This window comes from Cynocephalus volans, chromosome 8, assembly GCF_027409185.1.
Source record: "Cynocephalus volans isolate mCynVol1 chromosome 8, mCynVol1.pri, whole genome shotgun sequence".
Classification (NCBI taxonomy): Eukaryota; Metazoa; Chordata; class Mammalia; order Dermoptera; family Cynocephalidae; genus Cynocephalus; species Cynocephalus volans.
This window is the reverse complement of record NC_084467.1, coordinates 133,142,778-133,164,615: the sequence shown is the minus strand read 5'-3', so window position 1 is coordinate 133,164,615 and position 21,838 is coordinate 133,142,778. Positions and strand designations below refer to the sequence as shown.

Genomic DNA, 21,838 nt, shown 5'->3' with positions numbered 1-21,838 from the left:
GATCCCTCAGCCATCTCACAACTGAGGTTGGATAAAGATAAGCCGTCACCCTTTCTGAAAACTCAGCTATATCCTTTGGATGATGGATCTGTAGCATGCACCTCCTATTTGAACATCCTCATGGGTGAGGAAACTCACCCTGCTGTAGCTGACTTGTTCTAGGGAGGTCTCTGCAGCCGCAGCCCCTCAGAGCTGGCCAAGGAACTCCCTGAGAAGAACAAAGGCAGGCATCCCGGTGGAGACCTTAAGTCTGAACTGACAAGCAGTATAACGGTAACGCTCTTCGTGTTTGTCAACCTCACCAAGCCAGCTGAACATGCCTCCCTCTATTGAATTAAGCGGTATAGTGTTTACTGAGGGTCTGCCCTATGCTGGGCACTATACTATGGCTGGGGCAATAGAAAGTGTTCAAAACATGAGCACCTGCCAGTCTGGTCAGAGCTATGATACGGAGAGCAACAGAACTGGGGACTAAGGATTAATGAAGAAATAAATGCCCACAGATGTTTGAGGAGCTGGAAGAGAGTGACATGTCTGAGGACTGGAGTAATCAAAGTAGTTTTCAGGAAGGAGAAGGACTTATTCTGGGACTTAAAAGGGTGGGACTGGCTTAGGCAGGAGGGTGAGGAAGGTCATGTCAAGGAAGGAAAAGGGTAAAGACTGAGAGATAGGCATAGAAAAGCCCTGCTCCCCCATACTTATTCTCTTTATCTCTTACCCTCCTCCTCTCTCTCTCCCCCATTTTTTTCTCTCTCTCTTCTAATAGAACTGAATGTTTAGAGTAAAAAAAAAAAAAAATCACAACTATTAAAAAGTAGAAAAATGAAACTCTGTAAACACTATGATCTGAGTTAATTTATAATGACATTGCAGGTTGTCTGGGAGTGGCCCTCATGAGGTCAGAAAAACATGCCTGCCCCAGGTACAGAATTAGGCAATTGACAGGGCACATGATGTTTGCCTCATCAGTTGCCTTGGAAGCAAGAACCCCTGACTGCCTTTGTATCGTGTGTCTCTGGCTGGATCAGGTTGACCCACGGATTCACTCTGCATGATCGAGCTACTGATCAGTAAATCAAAATCCTACCCACAATAGCAGAGTTGAGACTTTTGTCATTTTTCAAGGGAGGTGGGGAAGAGCTGGGGCTCAGCTTCCAGCTTCCCTTTGCTCTGACCTCTCTTTGGCTGGTGAGTGCTGGGCCTGTGCCCAAGGTCCTGGTGTATGTAACCAGCATCTGGATGGGAATAGAGTGAGCCATGGTCAGCCAGCAAAGAAATCAGGCTTACATGACAGGCTCTCTACCTCACCCCGTCACGACCCCCACTACTCCCCCCAAAAAGCCAAATGTAGGAAAGAAAGCCTAGAAAACCAGAAGAACAAAGCTGACAGCATGTGGCGATGGGTGGGTAGAAAGCCACGGAGGGTGGAGGCAGGGCAGGGCAGCTGGATTTTTTTTTAGTTTTTGTTTTTTTAAATTAATGATGGGAAGGATTTGAAGACTTGTACAATGGCTTTGCCAGCAAAAATGTAATTAGCTGAAGACAATATGCTGCTGATGTTGGAGCTGGTGGTTTAACGAAGCCTGCCCTAATGAGAATGTCAGTATCTCACTCAGAGATTGCCCTCACAAGCAAGGTCTCTTCTCCAGATTTTGTGCTTGATTAACTCCAGGGAAAAATTGAATTTAATAATTTTTTAAGAGGGAGGAATAAGAGCCACAGCACTTAATGCATAGCCTGGGAGAAGACTCTTTTGACTGCCGGTCTATCCTCTCCCTCCCATCTTTGATGCCAGACAAAGCTAGCTGGCAAGAGAAGGGCTTGGAAAGGATATTGGCATATGTTGCGCTAATCGTGTTTGTACGTCAGCATCTCCTCTAAGTCCTTAATTCCCTCGCCTATTCCCTTTGCTGCAATTCTTCAACTCTAATATGCATTTTACTTGGATGCCAAGACTGAGAGTCACAGCTGGGGTGCTACAAGGGATGGGACCACGGATGCCCGTTGTTCTTCTCAGGGTTTGGATGAGAATTTGGGGCTTGCAATTCGAATTTCAAGTGTTGTGGGTCAACTCAGTTACCAGTTGGAGTTGAGCTGCAAACAATGTATGAGAGTTTTGCTAACCTCTGTACTTGACCAGCATTGAATGACTTGTAATGGGAGTGACCATTGTCATCCTTTGGGTTGTAACACAAAACATGACCTGCAGGGTTTCTCTTATATTCTACAGATCTATTGGCCAACACAATTTTTTGGGTGACTGGACTGTATTGCAGTTCCTGGTTTCCCTGAGAGTTTTCAAGTCAAACATTTCTTCCCAGTCTTTCTTATATGTGTTTTATTATATTGTGCAAAACATCTACTATTCCTTTTATGTTTCTGTTTCCAGAACTAGGCCTTACAGAGAGCAGAGAGTCTGTCTGCATGTGTGTCAGACTTTTCTCAAGGAAATGGTTGGGCATCTGTACCCTTAGCCTCTGAAGACAGTTGATTTCACTTTAGAAAACATCTGTGTAAAACAGATATCTCCGTAGGTTTTTCCTGCCTGTGTCAAAATGACAGCCTGACAAGTGTGGCCACCCTTGACACAATTAAATTATTGCTTGAAATTTTGCTTTTGACAAACCCAATAAACAAGCTTAACTGAAGAAGATTAGGAACACCTAGGGTAGGCAGTGTAGACAGTAATGTGTGTAGACATTAGGGGATCCTTGTATGCATGACCATAAGAGTTAGGTGTAGGAAGAGCAAAGCAGCTCAGGGTTTAATCTAGAGAAGATAGGAAGTTGAGTGGTTAGGGCCCGGGCTACAGTGGTGGGCCCTTTTCTACACAAGAAAGTTATAAAAAATCATTAAGATCAGCAGTAGAGTGTTGTTTGGCCTCATACTACTGTGTAAACTTGGGCAAGTTACTTAACGCCTCTGATCTTCTGTTTCCTCATCTGAAAATGGAAATAGTAATTTCTATCACATATTTATTGGTAGGATTGGATGAAATAATGAAAGTAAGTCACTAGGTGTTGTGTCTGGCACATGGGAAGCACTTAACAAACGGTAGTTATTATAAGCATCTCTTCTCCATTGTACCAATACTGTAGGAACGAGGCAGTGTGTGAAGAGAGTAACAGAATAAGGCATGAATTCAGGAGAGAAATAAGGCACACATTATGAGCTGGCCAGAGGAAGCTGAGAAATGCTTAATTCTTTCATAGTGGTTTGTATCCTTTGAGATCTTCACAAAACTAACCATCAGCTTTGTGAACTTCACCTCTTCCAGGATAGGGACTGTGCCATTGGAAATTACAGTGTTAAGGAGACCAGGGGCAGGATCTCTGAATACTTGACTAGTCCCTGGCACACCAGTACTCATGGCAATCATGAAGATCAAGATGTACCTACATTTGTGGGACAAGAATACGGTCAGGGTCCCACGCTCTGTAAAAAGTACTCCACTTTCGTCCTGACTGGTAGGCATCTCTGAATAGTGCAATCTTTAAGGGTCCTTCTCGTTATTAGCTGAGGAGGAAACTGGTCTTCAAATCTTCACCAGTTCAGATAGTGATACTGATGATTATGTACCAAATTCAGAGCAATAGTAAAAACTTGACTTTCTCTCCCCTTCTGTTTCCAACTAACTGTGTAACAGGCTGTTTTTATCTGAAGTCATCGGAATCCCCACACGTGCCTTGCTTAAGGTCTGCCTTCAGTCACTAGTTTTTAATGTTGTTGATTTTTATTTTCTCAGCCCCAACTTCTGCCCGTGGAGCAATCAGTCAGCTCTCTGAGACCCCCTGGTCTCCCCTTCAACTAGGCTGCTTGACTTTTGAGGAGAGAGAACTAAGAGAGGTTTAACAACTCCATTATGATCAGAGAGAAGGATGGGTTAAGTCTAATGGTCATTAGCATATACTGTGCCTGCTGCCTCTTCTGTTACTTGTTCAATAATTCCCTTAATGTTTGGTCCAAATGGAGCAGATTATTGTTATCATTTTTTTCATCAAGATCACCTACTGCATAAAAACAAAGAGAAAAGGAAAAAAGGAACGTGGCCAAGAATAGACACTGAACATTATCCAGCTGGAGGTATTTATTTATTGGCTTCATGCTTGGCTTGTGAAGTTTTGAAGGGCTGGTGCACAGAACCCATGGAGGGAGTCTGTCTCACGCAGCTCTGCCCATGGGTTGCTGAGACAGCGGCCTGGAGTGCTTTTGCTTCTGTGTGGACCCTTTTATCTCCCGGGCTGCCTGTCATGCATAATACACACATCTGTGCAACCTGCATACACACACATACCCGTGCACATGGCTTATATGTGGGGTTAGGCTCTTATCACATGACACTGATTGGGGTCCCACCCATAACATAGGACTAGGTAGTGCCACATCTCGGAAAATTAAGTCTATGTCCAGAGGAATGGGAAGACCTCAGTTCTGCCTGAATAGCCTGATCCCTTACTGCTCTTCCACTCTTCAGAGATCTAGGGCAATTAGAGGGTAGACTTGGACCTGGAATCCCAGCCCATGGCATGCTGCTTCTCTGTCACCCTGCTTCACCCAGCTCCACGTGACCTCAGCCTTCTCATTAAGTCAAGCAACAGTTAACTGAAGCTACTAATGATCAGAGAGCTCTGAGTGCTTGTGAACAAATGCACTGCCTTGCTTTTGCTTTGGGACAGCAAAGTCAAGGGTCTGAGGCAAGGAAAATCTCAAGAACCAAAAAAGCATCTCTGTAAAAAGAAGCTGAAGGAGGACAACTTGAAATAACCCAGGCTGACTCCAGCATACTAGCCTGCAACCACTGATCCTGTGGGGCTCCAGGCTCTCCTTGCGTGAAACTCCCAAAGTCTGATAAAGGAATTAAAGACAAACTTCCCAGATTAAAGAAGAAAGCAATCAAAACTAACAGTATTGGGCCGACCCTGTGGCTCACTCGGGAGAGTGCGGCGCTGGGAGCACCGAGGCCACGGGTTCGGATCCTATATAGGGAGGGCCGGTGCGCTCACTGGCTGAGCGCGGTGCGGATGACACCACGCCAAGGGTTGCGATCCCCTTACCGGTCACAAAAAAAAAAAAACAAAAAAACAAACAAACAAAAAAAACTAACAGTATTAAAACTTCTAGACCTAGGAAAAGCAAAATTAAATTAAGTTAAATTAAATGAAGTAAGTACAGAGCTAAAAGGTTAAGTTTCCTCCTGAGAAGAACATGCGCATAGCCTCCTGAGGTTGGAAGGACCCTCAAATATCAACCTGCCAAACCTGGAAGGCTTTTAGTTTTAGAGTTCATCTCTTGTTTATGGAAGGTTGCCTGGTATCTATCTTTACCCTGCAAATGGCATTTTAATGAGAGAGGATCTTGGTATACATCCTATTTTTTTCCCCTAAGCCTTGGATACTTGGACCTAGGTGGGTGAGGAAGGGATTCTGAAGCATCGCAAGGCAGCAGGCAATAGTAGTAGCATTCTCCAGTGAGAAGCAACCAGGCACGGTGGGGCCGTCACCTGCCAATGGGATGTACAATTCACATCAGAAGCCCCAGAAAACATATTGAGGCCTCTTAATTAATGTGGTGGCCTGTGGCAACTGGAAAGCCTTTCCACATGATTAAAAACTTCAGAAAACCCTCAAGGGGAGATAATGTTCCTAATAATTTATAAATTGCACTCGCTGCTTAATATGCTTACAGCATTTCCCTCATCTTCCATTTGGGAAGAAGGTGGGCAAGGGAAAATGGATTTCTATTCACCATCCACCACAGAAAAGAGAATTTTCCTGAGGAGCAAACCAAGGGGCTTTCTCTTCTAGTTTGGGTGAGTCCTTCTGGCAGTAAAGGAGTCTTCAAGGCCAAGAACATGTTACCACAATCTTGATGACATCACCTGCTTTCAAAGGCCTATTGTAGCATTGGGGAATGGGAATGAGGGACTTCTGCTTATCAGGAGCTCCACTGGCTAAAAGGAGTTGATGGCCTGCCTCTGGAGGATCGGATCCATCATTTCCTTGGTCTGTGGTTTTTGGCTTTACTGAGCAGGAAGAACTCACAGACATTTTCACCACCATTAGTTGACCACTGTAGAGCTATTTCCAGTTTCACAGGGATCAGTGTTATAATCGGGACATTTTCAAGCTGGAAGAGTCACTGCATTTCTTTCAATCACATTGTTTTATAGATGAAGGCCTGAGTTATGTTCAAAGAGGCTATGCAATTTGTGCAAAGTCAGACAGCTGGTTACCCTGTTATTTTACTGGGGACCTTCATGTGATTAGTAATTTAAGTCTAGTTTTCTAGTGAGCTCATAGCATCACAAAATCAGAAGAAACCTTGAGAAGTCATCTATCTGCTTCATTCATTCCCTATCCCTGGAACGTTTTTGGTTCTAGATTAGAATATGACCAGAGCTGCCATATGGGCTTTGCACAGTTTTTCTCCTCTTGGTCTGCCTCCTGCAAAAGCCAAAGACAGATTGAGTGATTGCTGTCATAAGAGAGAGGGTCTTTGTCCCTGACCTTCAGGCATTTTTATTGAGGAAGAACAGGAGACATGAGCCACAAAATTGTCTATTTGATTCTTATTTTTTAACAACCATTTAATTCCTTTAGGACTATCATTTGAATTCAGTATGTCCAGTTGCCTTGAGGGATAATTAATTATGTCGCAGATTCACTCTTCTGGATACTCCTAGGGTGAAGCTAAGCTTTGAAATGTGAGCTGATTGATTGGCTGCGGTCGCTTGACAGGTGGTAACTGGAAACATACTCTCAGCTTTTCCATTTTTCTGCCAAGGGTCCACAGAACCCAGGTGACTCCCTAAACTTTTGTGACATTTAATAGATCCAAATTCTTTTATTCTAGGATGTATTGATCGTTTAACATTGATTTGGGAAGGATTCCACTGGCACTTGGGGTGTTACCCAGAGTGCCACCTCTAGTCCAAGGTGTCTTCACCTCAGTTTCTTTTATCTGAAGAAGAGAAGTAATGAATGGAGATTTTTGTCTTTCTTTGGTGCCTGCATTTATCTTTAGACACCAAATTATGCCTCTAACTAGAATATAAACTCCCTGAGATCAGGAATGATACCTGTGTTATTCACTACAGTATCTCCATACAGTGACCCGTAGAAAAATGTCCCACTAAACTATGTGTCGGTAAATACTTGTTGAATGATTTAGTAACGAATTGAATGAAGGAATCACATAAGCTGACATATAAGTTTAGCTTGCAGCCATGTAGAAGATGTCCATATTGAAATATATTTAAAAGTTCCTTCCTTCTTTGCTTTTTTCCTTCATTCCCTAAACAATTATTGGTGCTGTGCTTTATGCCAGGCTCCATGCTTGACCCTGGAGCTACAAGAGACACATCAGACATGGCCCCTGCTCTCATGAAGTCTATAGTCTAGTAGATGAGATTGACAAGCTAATCAAAGATAAAATTGCTTGTGGTTAGAGTTATGGGCATGCAGTGTTACTACAGAAGAGCTGGCTGAGGTCATGCTGCTGAACTGACTTTGAAGGATGAGCAGGAGTTAGCTAAGGGAGGGAGGTGTGACCCAGGACTCAGGGTGAATGTACAGTTCGGATTATGAAGCAGTCTTCTGGTTGGCCCAGAGGATTGGGATGAGCATAAAAGGGAGATCTGCCTAGAATTTTCCATCCTTGGGCAATCAACAGCAATGTTATATAAAGCAATATTACATAAGAATTCCGAAATCTACAAATTATCTGACAAACCTCATACGGCTCTCTCAGGTTAAGTGCCAAAATGTCAATTTCATAATAAAATAAAAGCTGCTTTTATTTGTTTGATCTCTATTAAAGCCAGTAGAAATGATTTATTGATTTTTTTAAAGAAAAATGTATTTTAAAATGCCACTTTCTTTGTGAGGAACTTGTTAATAGAGGTGGAGTTATCATATACCCCAAACACACTTCTAGTTACCAAGTGTTAACAGTTTTGAGAAAAATCAATAGAATAATCAGAAATCTCATGCAAATATGAACAAAGAGCGAAACAATTCCTTGTTCTGCAGTCAATGTTTGCAGTCAGTGTTATTTCATGTTTTGCTGCCAGTACTTTCAGTGTTTTATTTTTTTTAATGTTCAGAGTTTGCAACTTGTTCACTCATTGTTTGAGTCGAATCTACCTTCATGTTTTGCTTTTGTTTTTTAATGCCATAAAAATTGAAGCTAACACAAATAAATGAATAATGCTTTCTGGACACAGCTAGGGTAATGCAGAAACTCAAAGCAAGGCACGCGTGTGTGAAGAACTCCTATGCACTCTGTAAAGCCTTGTGTTATACTGCCCATTATATTTGTCTGGTGTGCTCCTGTGTAGTCTCTAGACAGAAGACCATTTGCAGTTGAATCCTCAGAAAACGTTTGTTCCTCCCTATACATTTTCTTTTGTCAAATAATAATTTGTGTACATCTTGCCTTTCTCTTTTTGACTTAATCATCAGGAAGCTCCTAGCTACCGCTTTTGCCTTAGGGTGTCTTTCCATCCCATCTGCCACCTGTTCCTTTTATTAGAGTCTCTGAAAGAGAAGTCCTAGAACATCCATAACTGTCACTGAAACTGCTTTAAATCCTCTATGGAAGTAGAAAGGTTAAAATAATGAAAATGTCAAAGAGCTATGGTTTATCACAGAAATGTAATGGTAATTGAACGTGAGCACTGGATCTCCAAGTCCTCACTATAGAAGTACAGTTAACCAAAGTGGCTAGACTTATCCCTTTTCCTAGTATAGTGGAGGGCTGATACATTTCTCTTACCTGCTGCTTGCATACTGGGTAGAGCAGGTAAGCCCTTCAGAGGAATTTGTGTGTAGTAATTTTACAAATTATTATTATAAAATATTATTATTAAATTATATTACATATTAATATTGCATCACATCATGTATATTATTTACATAGTAATCCACAATTAGTAAGTCATTGGAAAGTGTTGTGACACCTGTCACCAATTTGGGTCATAGAAACAGAGAAATGATAGCATACCTTGAGTTCCTGAGAATCCCTGTTCATGGGCCTATGCTGAGTTTCAACTGATGGCTGAAGCTTATTACTGGTAAGTGATTTTTAGAAGGCTGAGGTCATCAGGAGTCACTGATTCTGAGCAGAAGAAACTTTTCACTAAAGCAAGATTAGAGAAACTATGTGCTCTATCTCCTTGTAAGTTATGTTTTTAGAAAAATAAACATTAAAAATTGCTAATGGAGTAGACAGCTCCACATATGGTAAAGAGAATTTTAGGTGAACCTATCAAAATGGTACCATGAGAAGAGCAGTGAAGGGGGATCTAGGATGACAGCCAGTTCTACACTGGCTAGTTTTGTAGTTTCTCTGAGCCTTGGTTTCTTCATCAGAAAAGTAAGAGGCTGAACTTAAGAGATTTTCAGTGGGTCCCTAAGTTAAAAGAGAACACAAATCTCTTTGTCAAAATTTAGCTAAACTGAGAGCCTACTGGTGTCTTCTAGGCATGTAGTGATGTGTGATACACATAGTCTTATTTTAACACAGAGAATTTGAAATGTGAATGTTATCTCCTTGCTACCAACAAATCTGGAGTTTGGGTACTTACTGGATACTTAGTAAAAGGTCCTGTGTTTATGTCAGTACCTTTTTTGAACCACCGGTCAGGTAGCTGTGCACTTTGAAGGGTTACTCTTTTTTCTTTGAGAAATGGGGTGGCTCTGTGTGGAATCACCCACACCTCCTTGCTATCCTCTTGTGATTACTGAGATAGACACCAGGGCAAAGCTCATCAGGGTGACTGCAGCCGAGTGGTTAAGAACGTAGGCTCTGAAATGAGTCATTGTGGTTGCATCCGGTCTGACTCCTCTTTTGCTGTGTGACCTTGGGCACGTTATTTAACCTCTGTGCCTTGGCTTTTTCAAATGTGAAGTGGGGAAACAAATGACCCTCTCTTAGAGATAACAATGTAGAACATTTTGAACAAATATCTGATACATAATAAAAGCCTGGTAAAGAAGAGCTACTCTTGCTTTATTACTGCATCCTATGGAGAATGAATGTACAGCCCGGATCTTATCATAACTCTGTTGTGACCATCTGACAGGAGAATTGGAGAGGAAGAGTGGAAGGGGCTCCTAAAACCCCTGCTGTGAGCAGGAAAAATGGTGTTTAAACCACTCCTCAGAGATTGATGCTTATGCTACTCTTACAGCTCTTTAGGGAATAAAATTACCTCTCGCTTTCACTAGCCTAATTCAATGTCTGACAACTTCTCTCAGTCAGGAAGTTACTCCTTCTGCATGGCTTAATTACCTATTGTTGCGTTTCAATTTGGGGTGAGGGAAAGGATAGTGTGTCTGACTCTGAGATTATGGTTCTGCTGAAAAACTATGGGGATGGACACATTTACTGTCAGTGAATGGCTGCAGGGCTTGGTCACACACTGTGGAGATGCTGTGTCTTCCAGGCAGTGTCCTGCGGGTGCCAGGGGCTCTGTGTGTATCTGCAGGGCTGCTGGGATGGATGGCAGGGGAGGTGGCAGTTAGCGGAGACCTAAAACACTTGTCTTTGGACTACCACCCATGATGTAACCTGAGTCTGTTTACTTTGTCTCTGTACTTGCTTGAGAGATTACACCAACAGAAAGGTTCTGCAAAAAGAAGAAAAATTTGAAAACCAAGAAGTCAGCATATGTCCGTCCCCAATGAGCCACATGATGTGGCCTGTCACTCATCAGCTGACTCTGATGCTTCACATCTCTGCTCCTCTGTGCTGCCTGTCTGAAAGTGTGTGTGTGCGTGTGCGTGCGTGTGTGTGTGTGTTTCTTTGCTCACAGCAATGGTGGGAGAAGGAGGATAAATGGGAAGATTTATGGGGAGAGAAACTTTATAAAGCCAACATATAATTATTATGAGACTGGAAAAAGCCTCCTTTAATGTGTTCAGGGCAATACTGTCAACCCAGCCTTGTGGGAGTGGGCACCCTGGGAATTAATAGGGGGGAGTTTCATCTCTAGCCTATATGATAGGGTGGCAGGGATTGAAGTCCAAAGTTGAGACAAGACCATTTGGCACACCCTGGCCTAATGAAATAGGTTCAGAAAGATATTGACCAAATAAAGGAAGTGAATACAGATTGTGCACAGGAAGATTTATACCTGCCAAGCACCTTGCAGCACTGGGCTTGCAAAGCCCTTCCTCCAAGTCCTGACCCAGTGGTTGTCAAGGTGTTCATTCTCACCTGGCACTGTGTCCTCGCCTCTCACAGACAACTGAGTGGTGTCCTGATTTGTAAGGAATGCACTCTGAGGTGGTGGCCTTTGAGCACCAGAAGGCTCAGAAGGTAATTCCCCTGCCAGTCGACTCCAGGACATGCACCTCAGTCCCTTCCCTGGAACATTAGTAAGAACGGGGAGCATTGGTCAGGACCGTGTGATTCAGAGAAAGCTGTGGCCCAAAAAGTCACGTTCAAATGGTGAGATTTCTGCCCACACCCAGCAAATTCCTGATGGATGTAAATTTCCCTTTAGATTTGTCACTGGTTTTCTCTGCAGGGCCAGTTAGTCAGATGGAGACATTTAAGGTTATGCTGAGGATAGCCTTGCTTATCTGTGATGTATGATGCTTGGCGCTTTACATAGTTACATAACCTAATTCTTACAACCACGCTGGGCGGGTAAGTGCTGTCTTCTCCATTATACAGATGAGGAATCTGAGGTTTAGAAATTATAGGACTCACTGATAATTGGTGGAGCCAGCGTTAGACACCACCTGTGACTGAATTTTAGAAATGAAACAGGAAGAAACTAGATGCCATCCCATGCTGCAGAAAAATAGCCTGAAACCAGCTTTACATGTTGCCAATTTGCCTTAATGAACGAAGCCTCTCCCCTGTTTCTGGAACCAAAATTACACACACATACACACACACACTCACAATTGCAAAGACTTCTTTCTTCTTCAAATTGTTTGCTAAGCCAGAAGCAACCAGGTCACTTGAAATGATGCACTGGTCATCTAATTACATTTTTCTCTTGCCTTAAACACCAATCACAGCCGACTGTCTCTTTGTGGTTGAACGATGCTTGCTATCAGTGCTTAAGACACCTGAATGAATAAGTTAATGAATGAGTGACGGATGGTGGTAGCAGAAGGGGCAATGACTCCTTGCAGAAAAAGCACACCACCTTCCCACATCCACCTGCTGTCCTCTCTTCCCAGGGTGGCATGATTGCTCTGCTGCTGTCCATCCTGTGCCTGGTGATGATCCTGTACACTCGGCGGCGCTGGTGCAAACGCCGCCGGGTTCCCCAGCCCCAGAAGAGTGCCAGTGCCGAGGCAGCCAATGAGATTCACTACATTCCTTCTGTGCTGATTGGCGGGCATGGGCGGGAGAGTCTGCGCAATGCCCGCGTGCAGGGCCACAACTCCAGCGGCACCCTGAGCATCCGGGAAACACCCATCCTGGATGGCTACGAGTATGACATCACTGACCTACGCCACCACCTGCAGAGGGAGTGCATGAACGGAGGAGAGGACTTCGCCAGCCAGGTCACTCGCACACTCGACTCCCTGCAGGGCTGCAATGAGAAGGCGGGGATGGACCTCACACCAGGTAGGGATGGGAGAAAGACAAGGGACTGTTTGGTCTTTGTCTCAGGAAGCAGGGGAGTGGGTAGGAACAGCTGTTTGTCCTGCATAGAGGGATGTGCCAGTGCCCTTCCCCAGGTGGCAAGAACAACCTGTTTCCTGAAATGATGAGAACTGTTTTCTAATATAGAAAATGAGAACAGTATCAGTTGGATCCCTTTCCACTTCCACCATGCACAGGAAGCAGAAATAATTTCACATACAGCAGAGGAGTGAGTTACAGCCTTTTTAGTATGTTATGAGCAACCCTCTGGGAAATAAGGAAATAGCAAGAAAAATCAACATGTGTGTGACTGTTTTGTATGTCAGACATTTGCACAGACAATTTAATTATACATTGAAATGGAAGGGACAGTGTTAACTGTTATTTTCTATGATTCCTGAGACTTGGTCCTGGGGTATTTTAGTTGTGCTATCTTACCCATGCCTCGATGGTCTGTATGTGGGATGCACTTCTTCAAAGGGAATGCAGGAATGCAATATTATTATCAGACCTCAGATGCTTTGTGTACCTATAGAGATACTAGGTAGAAAAGACCTAGAACTAATTCAGCTAAACAAGATCAGGGTCAAAACATGCAGAGAAGGAAGGGCTATATTTTTCTTTTATAGAAACCTACCTGTCTCTCTTTCAAAGCTCTCTGAATGAACAAATCCCCATAGATAAACCTTTGACAATGATCCTTCAAGGAAATATCTAATTATCTTTAAGAAAGATAAATTTGGTACTGAATGTCGCTAAAGATATATGGACTTTCAGTGGGGCTTGAAAAAGTAGAATCACACAGAGGTTTCCATTCTGCTTATTAACTGGAAGAGATTGTATATGAATAGCCAATTTCTAATAAGATTTAAAGTCTGGAAATGCCTTGAGAAAAGAAGGGACATGTCTTCAACATCTCTCATAGTCCCCATAACACCTGGCATAGAGCTAAGCCCATCAAGTAGACATACGGTACTCAGGGATTATAAACTCAAATGCCCTTAGAGGGCAGACAGATAACACAAATATGTGATGTAGCTGGAAGCCAGACAATAGGGAAAGGTGTAGACTGTGATGAAAGAGAGAGCACATGTTCTGCCTGAATAGACACAAATTTAAATCCTATTAAAACCCCGCGCTGACCAAAAGAAAGAACTCTTTGCAGTCTGTATTTAGCCAAAGGGTCACAAGCAGTAACCTTATCAATATGGAATTAGTTGAATTGGATTTTCAGTTCTAATCTCCTTACTTCATTTCTTCTCCCATAAATTTGTAGTCCCCTAGAAATCAAATAGGAGTATTTCGGTCTCTGCCAATCTCTCAATTTGCAGGTTCCTTATTTCAGTTCTGTAAAACCCATCTACTCAGTCCGTGCACATTTTCCTGCTCTCACTTTCTTTTGGCTTTTTCTCTTAAAGTTTTTGCCTCAACTTTTCCTTACACAGGAAGTGACAATGCCAAGCTGTCCCTGATGAACAAGTATAAAGATAACATCATTGCCACCAGCCCCGTGGACTCCAACCACCAGCAGGCCACCCTGCTCTCTCACACCTCCAGTAGCCAGAGAAAGCGGATCAACAACAAAGCAAGAGGTATCCACGACTGATATTAGGGCTTGCAGGTGGATTCCTCATTCTTCCACCCACGCTCTGATGTGTGGCGAGAGGGGGCAAGCACTGGCACAGTCTTCCTGGAGGCCAGTTAAATGCTACTTACCAAAAAAATTTAAATGTGCAAACCTTTGACCAAGTAATTTCACCAACAAAGATCTATCCTTAGGAAATAATTGGACAAGTGTGCAAAGATGTGTGTAAAAGGCTGTTCATCACAACATTGTTTAAATGAGCGAAAAATTGAAAATAGCTTAAATGTCCATCAACAGGGAATTGGTAAACTACCTTCACATCTGTCTAAGCCATCATTGTCCGGTGGCTTACCGTGCAGCCATTTACAATGATAATATAGATCTACATTTGTTAATATGGAAAGTTGCCCACCCATCTATTAAATGGAAAAAAAAATGAGGTTATAAAACAGAAGGTAGAGCATAATGCCATTTTTAAATGGGGATTAAAAAACCTTTACCTATTTCTGCATCAAAAAATGACAGAGAATATATACATCACGTGTTAACAGAGTTTTTTCTGATTTAGAGAATTTAGAGGACATCAGGGTTGTTCCCTTTATACATTTTTGTGTATTTTCTTTATTCTCTTCCATCTTTTTGCATTAAATATATGTTAATTCAAGAGCCAGAAAAAAACACAAAAATATAATATCCTATGCCCCTGAAGACATAATTTCAGTCTCAGGTCAACCAGAATCATGCCTGTAATGAGGGAAATTTCCTGTTCTTTCTTTTCCACCCATCTTCCCTGGAGGTCCTCTGTGGCAGGTAGGTGCCAGAAATGGCCCTAGTAGGTGGGAGCATGGGCTGGGTGGGGGTAGGGCACTAGTGATTGTTGTCATAAAGGTCTACTTCTCCAACAAATCTGTGTATCAGGGAGCCCAGTCCCCATCGCTTCTTTTCTCAGATTGGCAGTCAACCCACTCTTATTTTTATCGATTTTTCTCTTGAATTTGCCCAGTGATTTGGTGTCACAAAGACAAAACTGAAAGTGTTGTCTTTGTTGTGGTCCTTTTCATTACAGCTGGTTCCGCCTTCTTGAACCCTGAAGGAGATTCTGGCACAGAGGCAGAAAACGACCCCCAGCTGACCTTTTACACTGATCCCTCCCGGAGCAGGAGGCGCAGTAGAGGTAGGAAGGGTGGAGGTGGTGAAGGGTGGAAGGTGGTCAAGGGGGTTGGGGGCAGGGAAAGGCAGGGGGAAGGCCAGGAGCTGCAGAGGCCTCAGGTTGGGTTAGGGGCTCTGTGGACCACATAGGCCAGTTCCTGCAGGAAGAATTCTTGGAACATGACTGTTGTTTCCTCCTAAGGAAGAAAGAAGAGCCTAGAGTGGAAAACTTCAGAGAATCATCTCTCCCAGATAATGGCACTCTCAAACAAGTTTCCAAGTTGTTTGAAAGGCTATTTCTTGGTCAGAAGACTCTCAATTCCTTCTGGAAGCCTCAGGAGTCCTATTTTGCTGTTTAGACAAAGGAAATAAAGTTGATAAAGTGTGTTATATGTGAAAGAATGGAGAGTATATGTACCTCTTGCTTACTCAGCCACATTGGCCTTGAGGTTGAGCCAGGCAGGGGCGGGAGAGGGGAGGGTAGTTGAGGAATGATCTATGACCTATAAAACGTGTGTAATGGTCTTTGACCTTTAAGCCCCTACCCAGTAGAATCACAGGACTCTCAGCCTCCAAGTCCCCTCCTTTCTCCTGGCAGGGTTCAGGTGGCCAATTCATTCTCCTCGGCATTGATAGAATTGTCCTTGCAGGTAGCCACTCCTACCTCTCTGTGCCAGTCCATGCTGATGTGTAGTGGCTTTGGGTGTGAAGATTGCAGCTGTAGCTGCCACTGCCTATGACTTTGCTGGAATCATCCTCATCACTGAAGGAGTTCTGTGTTCAAGCACCCATTGGCTTTGCCATTTACTTGCTGTGTGATATTGGATAAGGACAACAACTTCTCTGAACCATAATTTCCTCACATATTAGATGGGTTAACAATACCTTGTGCATAGGGCTACTATTAGAATTAAATTATATTAAAATTGCTTTTGGGGGGGTGACTGCTAAAGCACTATGAAATCCCCATTGTTGTTGCTGTTAGAATTCCCCATAGCTCAGCCTCAGACTTCTACAGGCCTCCATCTTAAAGAATTTTGGACAGTCCCCTTGAGAAACAATGTAGGGTATATGAGTGGTTTCACCTTATGCTATATGCAATAGCATTTCCCTGAACCAAGTGTCAGCCAATGTTCCCTGGAAGACATTTGGCTCTCTCCTGCCTCCACTTGAGCTCTCTTTATAACAAGGGCATTCTTCCCAAAGATTGGAAGAAGCCATTTTAATCCTAAATTCCAGTGTCTGTAGGCTTCACTGCTATCAGTATAAAAGTTCTTCCTGCCATTTTCCTCAAGATTAATGGGGCTCTGGGCAGCCTAATGTCTGATGTCCCAGTTTCCCTAAGATGAGAATGTGGATTAGGGTCTCCCCCTCTCTCTTCACCCTCATTATATAATTTTAGACAGCAAATACTCAACCTAAGTCCACCCAATCCAGGCTTGATCAAAGCAAGGTGTGCTCTGCTTTAATAAAATCTTGTTTAAGGAAATCCATGGTAATGAATTAGAATGAGTTTCTTTATAGTGCAAAACTGTTGCTTTTAAATATCAAGTTCTCCTACTGCATCAACTGTTTATTGCTATTAACTACACTGTAAGCTTCTTAGGAGTGGGGCATGCCCAATTTATTTTTCCAAAGTGTCTAGTGAAGGATTTTGCCCATAATAGATGCTTGTTAGTGTTTGTTGAATTGAACTGGATACATCAATCAGATCAGCAAAAACATTTTAGAAACCACCTGCTATGGGTCAGGCTTTGTGATAGGCAATAGAAACATTAAGAATGTGGCACAGTGGTAAGCCTTCATTTAATAATAAAAATAAAGTGAGTACTCAAAATAGAGAACAGTTAATTCTACCTGGCAGCAATAAGAGGCAAAAAAAAAAAAAAAGAAAGAAAGAAAAGAAAATATTTAGAACTGGGTTATATTCGTTCACAATGCATAGGATTTCCTGAAAGAAGAAGTCTAGGATAAGGGCATTTCAGTAGAGGAAAATAGCACCAAAAGAGCCTTAAAGGCACAAAAGAACGTGGTATTTTCAGGGCAGTAAAATCAGTTTAGTATGGCAGCTGTCACCTGGGATATACACGTATTAGCACATCAGGGAGGGTAGGCATAAGGCTGGAGAACAGGCTGGTCACCAAAGGGCCATACGCACGCCATGTTACTGAGTTTGCACTTGCTTCTGTGGGTCATAGGGAACTGCTGGAAGTTTTGAAGCCAGGGAGAGATGCTGGCTTACGGGTCGATGATGCAGAAGGAACACAGAGACAGGAACATCAGTAGCAAGTTACTGTGATCACATGAGAGCCGTGGCAAGTGCCTGTAAATCATGACCACACTGAGTGATAAAAGCTGTAACAGCAGGGTGCAAACAGGGCTTGGAGAACACTGAGGAAGGAGTGAGAATCCATTTTTAAATATTGCAGGGAAGTGTTTACAGGGAGATGTGGTTTGAGCTGAGACTTGAAGAGTAGGTGTATACCAGGCTGACAAGGTGACAAAATGGCCTTCTGTGGAGGAGGAAATAATATGTGCAAAGTCACTGAGACATAAACGATGATGGTGTAGTCAGGGAGCAGCAAACAGTTTACTAGAATGAAGCTCAGGATGCAAGTTTGTGGATTGCTTAGGAAATAAAGTTGGAAATCAGCAGAAGCCGGAAAGTACACAGCCTTGATCACAAGGAACTTGGACCTGGCACTTCAACTGGAGTCACTGAAACTTTTAAAGAGCATTGCTCTGGTCCACTCTGCTTCATGGAGATCCCTCTGGGGGCAGCGCAGGATAGGTGAGAGAGTGTGAGGTTGAAGTAGAGAGACAGGTGGATGGCTACTGCCATGGCCCAGTTGTGAGATGATAGCAGTAGGTAGGGATGGAGATAATGAAGGCCAGAGAAATTTTGGACACAAAATGCAAAAAAAACATTTAATGGCATTGGTGGTGGGGAGGGTGTGGCTTGTGAACAAGAGGGAAGAGTTAGACATGATGGCGTTTTTTGACTTGAGAAACAAAGTAGATGGCAGTGCCATTCGCAGGGCAGTGGCAATAGGAGGGGGAGCAGGATTTGAGAGAAAGCGGCAGTCTAGTTTGGGAGATGTAGCATTTGAGAGCCTGAGGATGTTCTGGTGGTGGATCTGCTGCTGAGGCCTGGGCTGGGCTGGAGATGTGTAAGTGTGGGAAAGTAGACTCCATTAGAAAAAGATGCCAACATGAATAGAATATCTCCAGGTAGCAAGGACAGAGGATTCAGAGGCTACCTGCCACCCTTGAGTCTCTCCCCCAACTGCTGCCAACACAGCCACTCAGGGAACCTGCTCCCATGGTGTAGCCATGGACCAAAACCTCATCCTGAGACCAGCAGCTCCAAAGGCTCCACTGGGCCCAAAGACCAAATAGTGCATTGTCCTTGTGGCTGTGGCCTCAGCCGGCCCTGTGTTTTGATCCCAGCTCCATTCTTAGCAGTTGCCTGGCCTAGGCATGCACTATAGCTCATCTAACCCTCTGTCCCTCTGCAGGAGTGGTCTCAGAAGAGTGTAGTCACCATTCAGTGATATGAGCTGTGTAAAACCCCAAGCACTGGTGTCTGACATGAAATTACCACTTCACAAGTGTTATCAGGATGACGTTCATCCCTAAGATTTATTTTCCTCATCTGTAAAATGGGTAGTTACTGAACAGGCTCATTGGCTTATTGTAAGAAAGCAAATATTTTTTAAAAAACAATGTATATAAAGCACTTAGCACAGTGTCTGCCGTAATGGATGCCTTTTATGACTATCAGTAATAAATATTAACACAGAACATAAGAAAATTCCAAAAGACCCTCACATTTTGTTACCTTGCTTTCTTACTTTCCCACATCTGTTCTACCTCCATATGAAGGTCCCTCTGCTTACTACCATTTTATCCTCTCCACCAAGATAAACAAACAAAAAAATCCCAACATACAAAAAATGTAAAAACCAACCAAACAAAAAACACCCCAAACCCAGAAACAAACCAAATAAACAACCCTTCCTCCCTATCCATGTCCCCACCCTAGGAGTGTTTCCTATTGTCCAGCAACAATGATTTCCTACAGTGACTTCAGGACCGTGAGGAGGTTTCTGGTGTGACAACATCATCTACTCACACAGAGCAGACTTTCCTCATTTTCCTTATTTCAGGCCACATGGTAGGACTCCTGCACATAGAGCGAGCACAAGCTCTGGGAGCTCAGAGAAGCAAGAGTGAGAGGATGCCCTTCTATGATTTCTCTTGTGAACCTGGCTGAAGATGAGTGACAGTGGTCAACTGACCATTGTTGACCTCAAGGGTCACCATTTGGCCAAGCCCCTTCTGTCTCCAACCGATGACCACGTGTCCGTGAGAATGAAGGTCTCTGAGATGATTCAGCCAGAGACATTCCCACTGGGGGCTAGGTTTGCCTCCCTTGTTTGCCAGGTTGGGCAGCAAAAGGCCAAGTTGGACTCTCAATGCCCATATTTTTACCATGGTGTGTCTTGCTTTTGTCTTGCTTTCAGTGGGTTCTCCCCGAAGTCCTGTGAATAAGACCACCTTGACCCTGATCAGTATCACCAGCTGTGTGATTGGCCTCGTGTGCTCGTCCCACGTCAGCTGCCCTCTTGTTGTCAAGATCACCCTGCACGTTCCTGAGCACCTGATTGCCGACGGTGAGCCCATTCTTCTGAGGATGCCACCTCCTCCCCCAAAGAGGAAGGTTATCAGGTTGGGCAAAGGATAGAGAAGTCAGGGGTCACTGTCCCCTATTACTATAGTGGGGGAAAAACTAAGCCCAAATAAATAAGGTTTAGGACAAGATTGGATTGCTCACAGATGAACTCAGAAAGCAGGTTAAAAAACAAACAAAAAAATCTGAACAGATTACCTCTTCTCTGTGCCCACTCCCACTTTTTGTTTGTTTATAATTAGGCCCCTGTCTTCTTAGAGAAATACAGGATATACTGGCTATAGGTAGGTAAACACAAAGATTCTCTTACCCTTGAGAAGGGAAAAGCTAAGTAGAGTAGTAGCGGTGTTTAAGGGTTAGCCATGCTTTGGTTTGGTAGGCCGGGGTGAAAAATTTCTAATTGCAGTAACTTGCTATAAGCTTAGAACTCAATAACAATAATTTACTTTCATCCAGGGGGACCCCAATATAATGAGGGAGTAATATAGGTTCTGAGAGTCCCTGAATCATTTAAGCCCAGAGCACCTAATTGACTTGTTAATGTCTGTTCTCTCGGTTGCTGTCAGGCTGAGAACAGGTGGGACTGTTTGTCGTGTTAGAGGGCCTGCTATTTCACGGCAAATGAAGATAGGCAGCAGGTCCCTGTTCCTTGGACTAGCGCCAGTGCCTGTGGCTAGGTCTGATGGAGCCGTGCCACAGCCATCACAGAGCAGCTCTGTCCCTGGATCCCTTAGGAACACCCAAATAGAAATGGGACGTGGCAAGGCAGTGGGGGCAAGGCTGGCGGGCCTAATGTCCCCAACCTGACTGCAGTCCAAGTGATTGCCAAGCCTCCATCTGCTGATCCCTTGCTCTGGGGCTCATGACAGGCTAGGGCTAGGACTGGGGGGAATAACGATCTCCGATTGGGACTAATCCTTGGAGTGGGATTCACTCCATCTTCAGTGGCTTATGCTCATCTTGTGTATGCACACACAGCCTTGCTTCCTCTCTCACCCTGCAGGCAGCCGCTTCATCTTGCTGGAAGGGAGCCAGCTGGATGCCAGTGACTGGCTGAACCCTGCCCAAGTGGTTCTCTTCTCTCAGCAGAACTCCAGTGGGCCCTGGGCCATGGATCTCTGTGCCCGGCGGCTTCTGGACCCCTGCGAACACCAATGCGACCCCGAAACTGGTAGGCAGGAGCAACGGGAAGTGGGCAACTGTCAGAGAGATCATGCCTCTTGCAATCACTCCCGTGAAACTCAGACCATCCCTCTAGCTCCACTGTCTCACTGTCATCGCGAGCCTTGACCTGCAAGCAGCCAGCATGTGGTTGGACCGCTGAGCACAGGGCTAAAAATGTGCGTACGTGTTTTGGTAGAAGCTTTGGAAGGATCCTCACTGTAGCCCCAAGCCAGAAAGACCAGTTTAGGATGATCTTCCCTGCCACTTTGTCATCCAGCCAGGGGATATTTAGCTACCAGGGCTAGACATTTTATGATTATAAAATTAAAGCATGTTTACTGCAGAAAATTTGAAAACTTCAGAAAACCTTATAGAAGAGAATAATAACCTATATGATAAATCACTGTTAAATGTTTAATGTTCTGCCTTCCAATCTTTTTACTATGCATGATTTTTAGAGGCTTCCTAAAAGCACACTAAGTCTAGTAGAGTCTCTCTGCTTTTTTCACTTAACATTCAATCATGAGAATTTTCCAGAATCACTACATAATATTTAATAACATAATTGTAATGGCCATTTGATATTTCATTGTATGTCTGTCTCATAGCTCATTTAAACAGTCCCCTATTATTTG

General features: G+C 43.6%; 1 protein-coding gene across 2 annotated transcripts in view; it reads left to right on the top strand.

The window, feature by feature from the left end:
* The window catches only part of ASTN1 (astrotactin 1), a 294,586-nt gene that overhangs the window by 114,770 nt on the left and 157,978 nt on the right, over positions 1–21,838 (top strand). Inside the window, exons 3-7 of one of the 2 annotated variants that reach the window (XM_063106058.1) lie at positions 12,201–12,594; positions 14,058–14,204; positions 15,264–15,371; positions 19,873–20,022; positions 21,043–21,210. In XM_063106058.1, the coding sequence (XP_062962128.1) occupies positions 12,201–12,594; positions 14,058–14,204; positions 15,264–15,371; positions 19,873–20,022; positions 21,043–21,210 (967 nt within the window). Of the gene's footprint in view, positions 1–12,200; positions 12,595–14,057; positions 14,205–15,263; positions 15,372–19,872; positions 20,023–21,042; positions 21,235–21,838 lie in introns of both variants that reach the window. The other variant, XM_063106057.1, reaches the window with a different exon arrangement.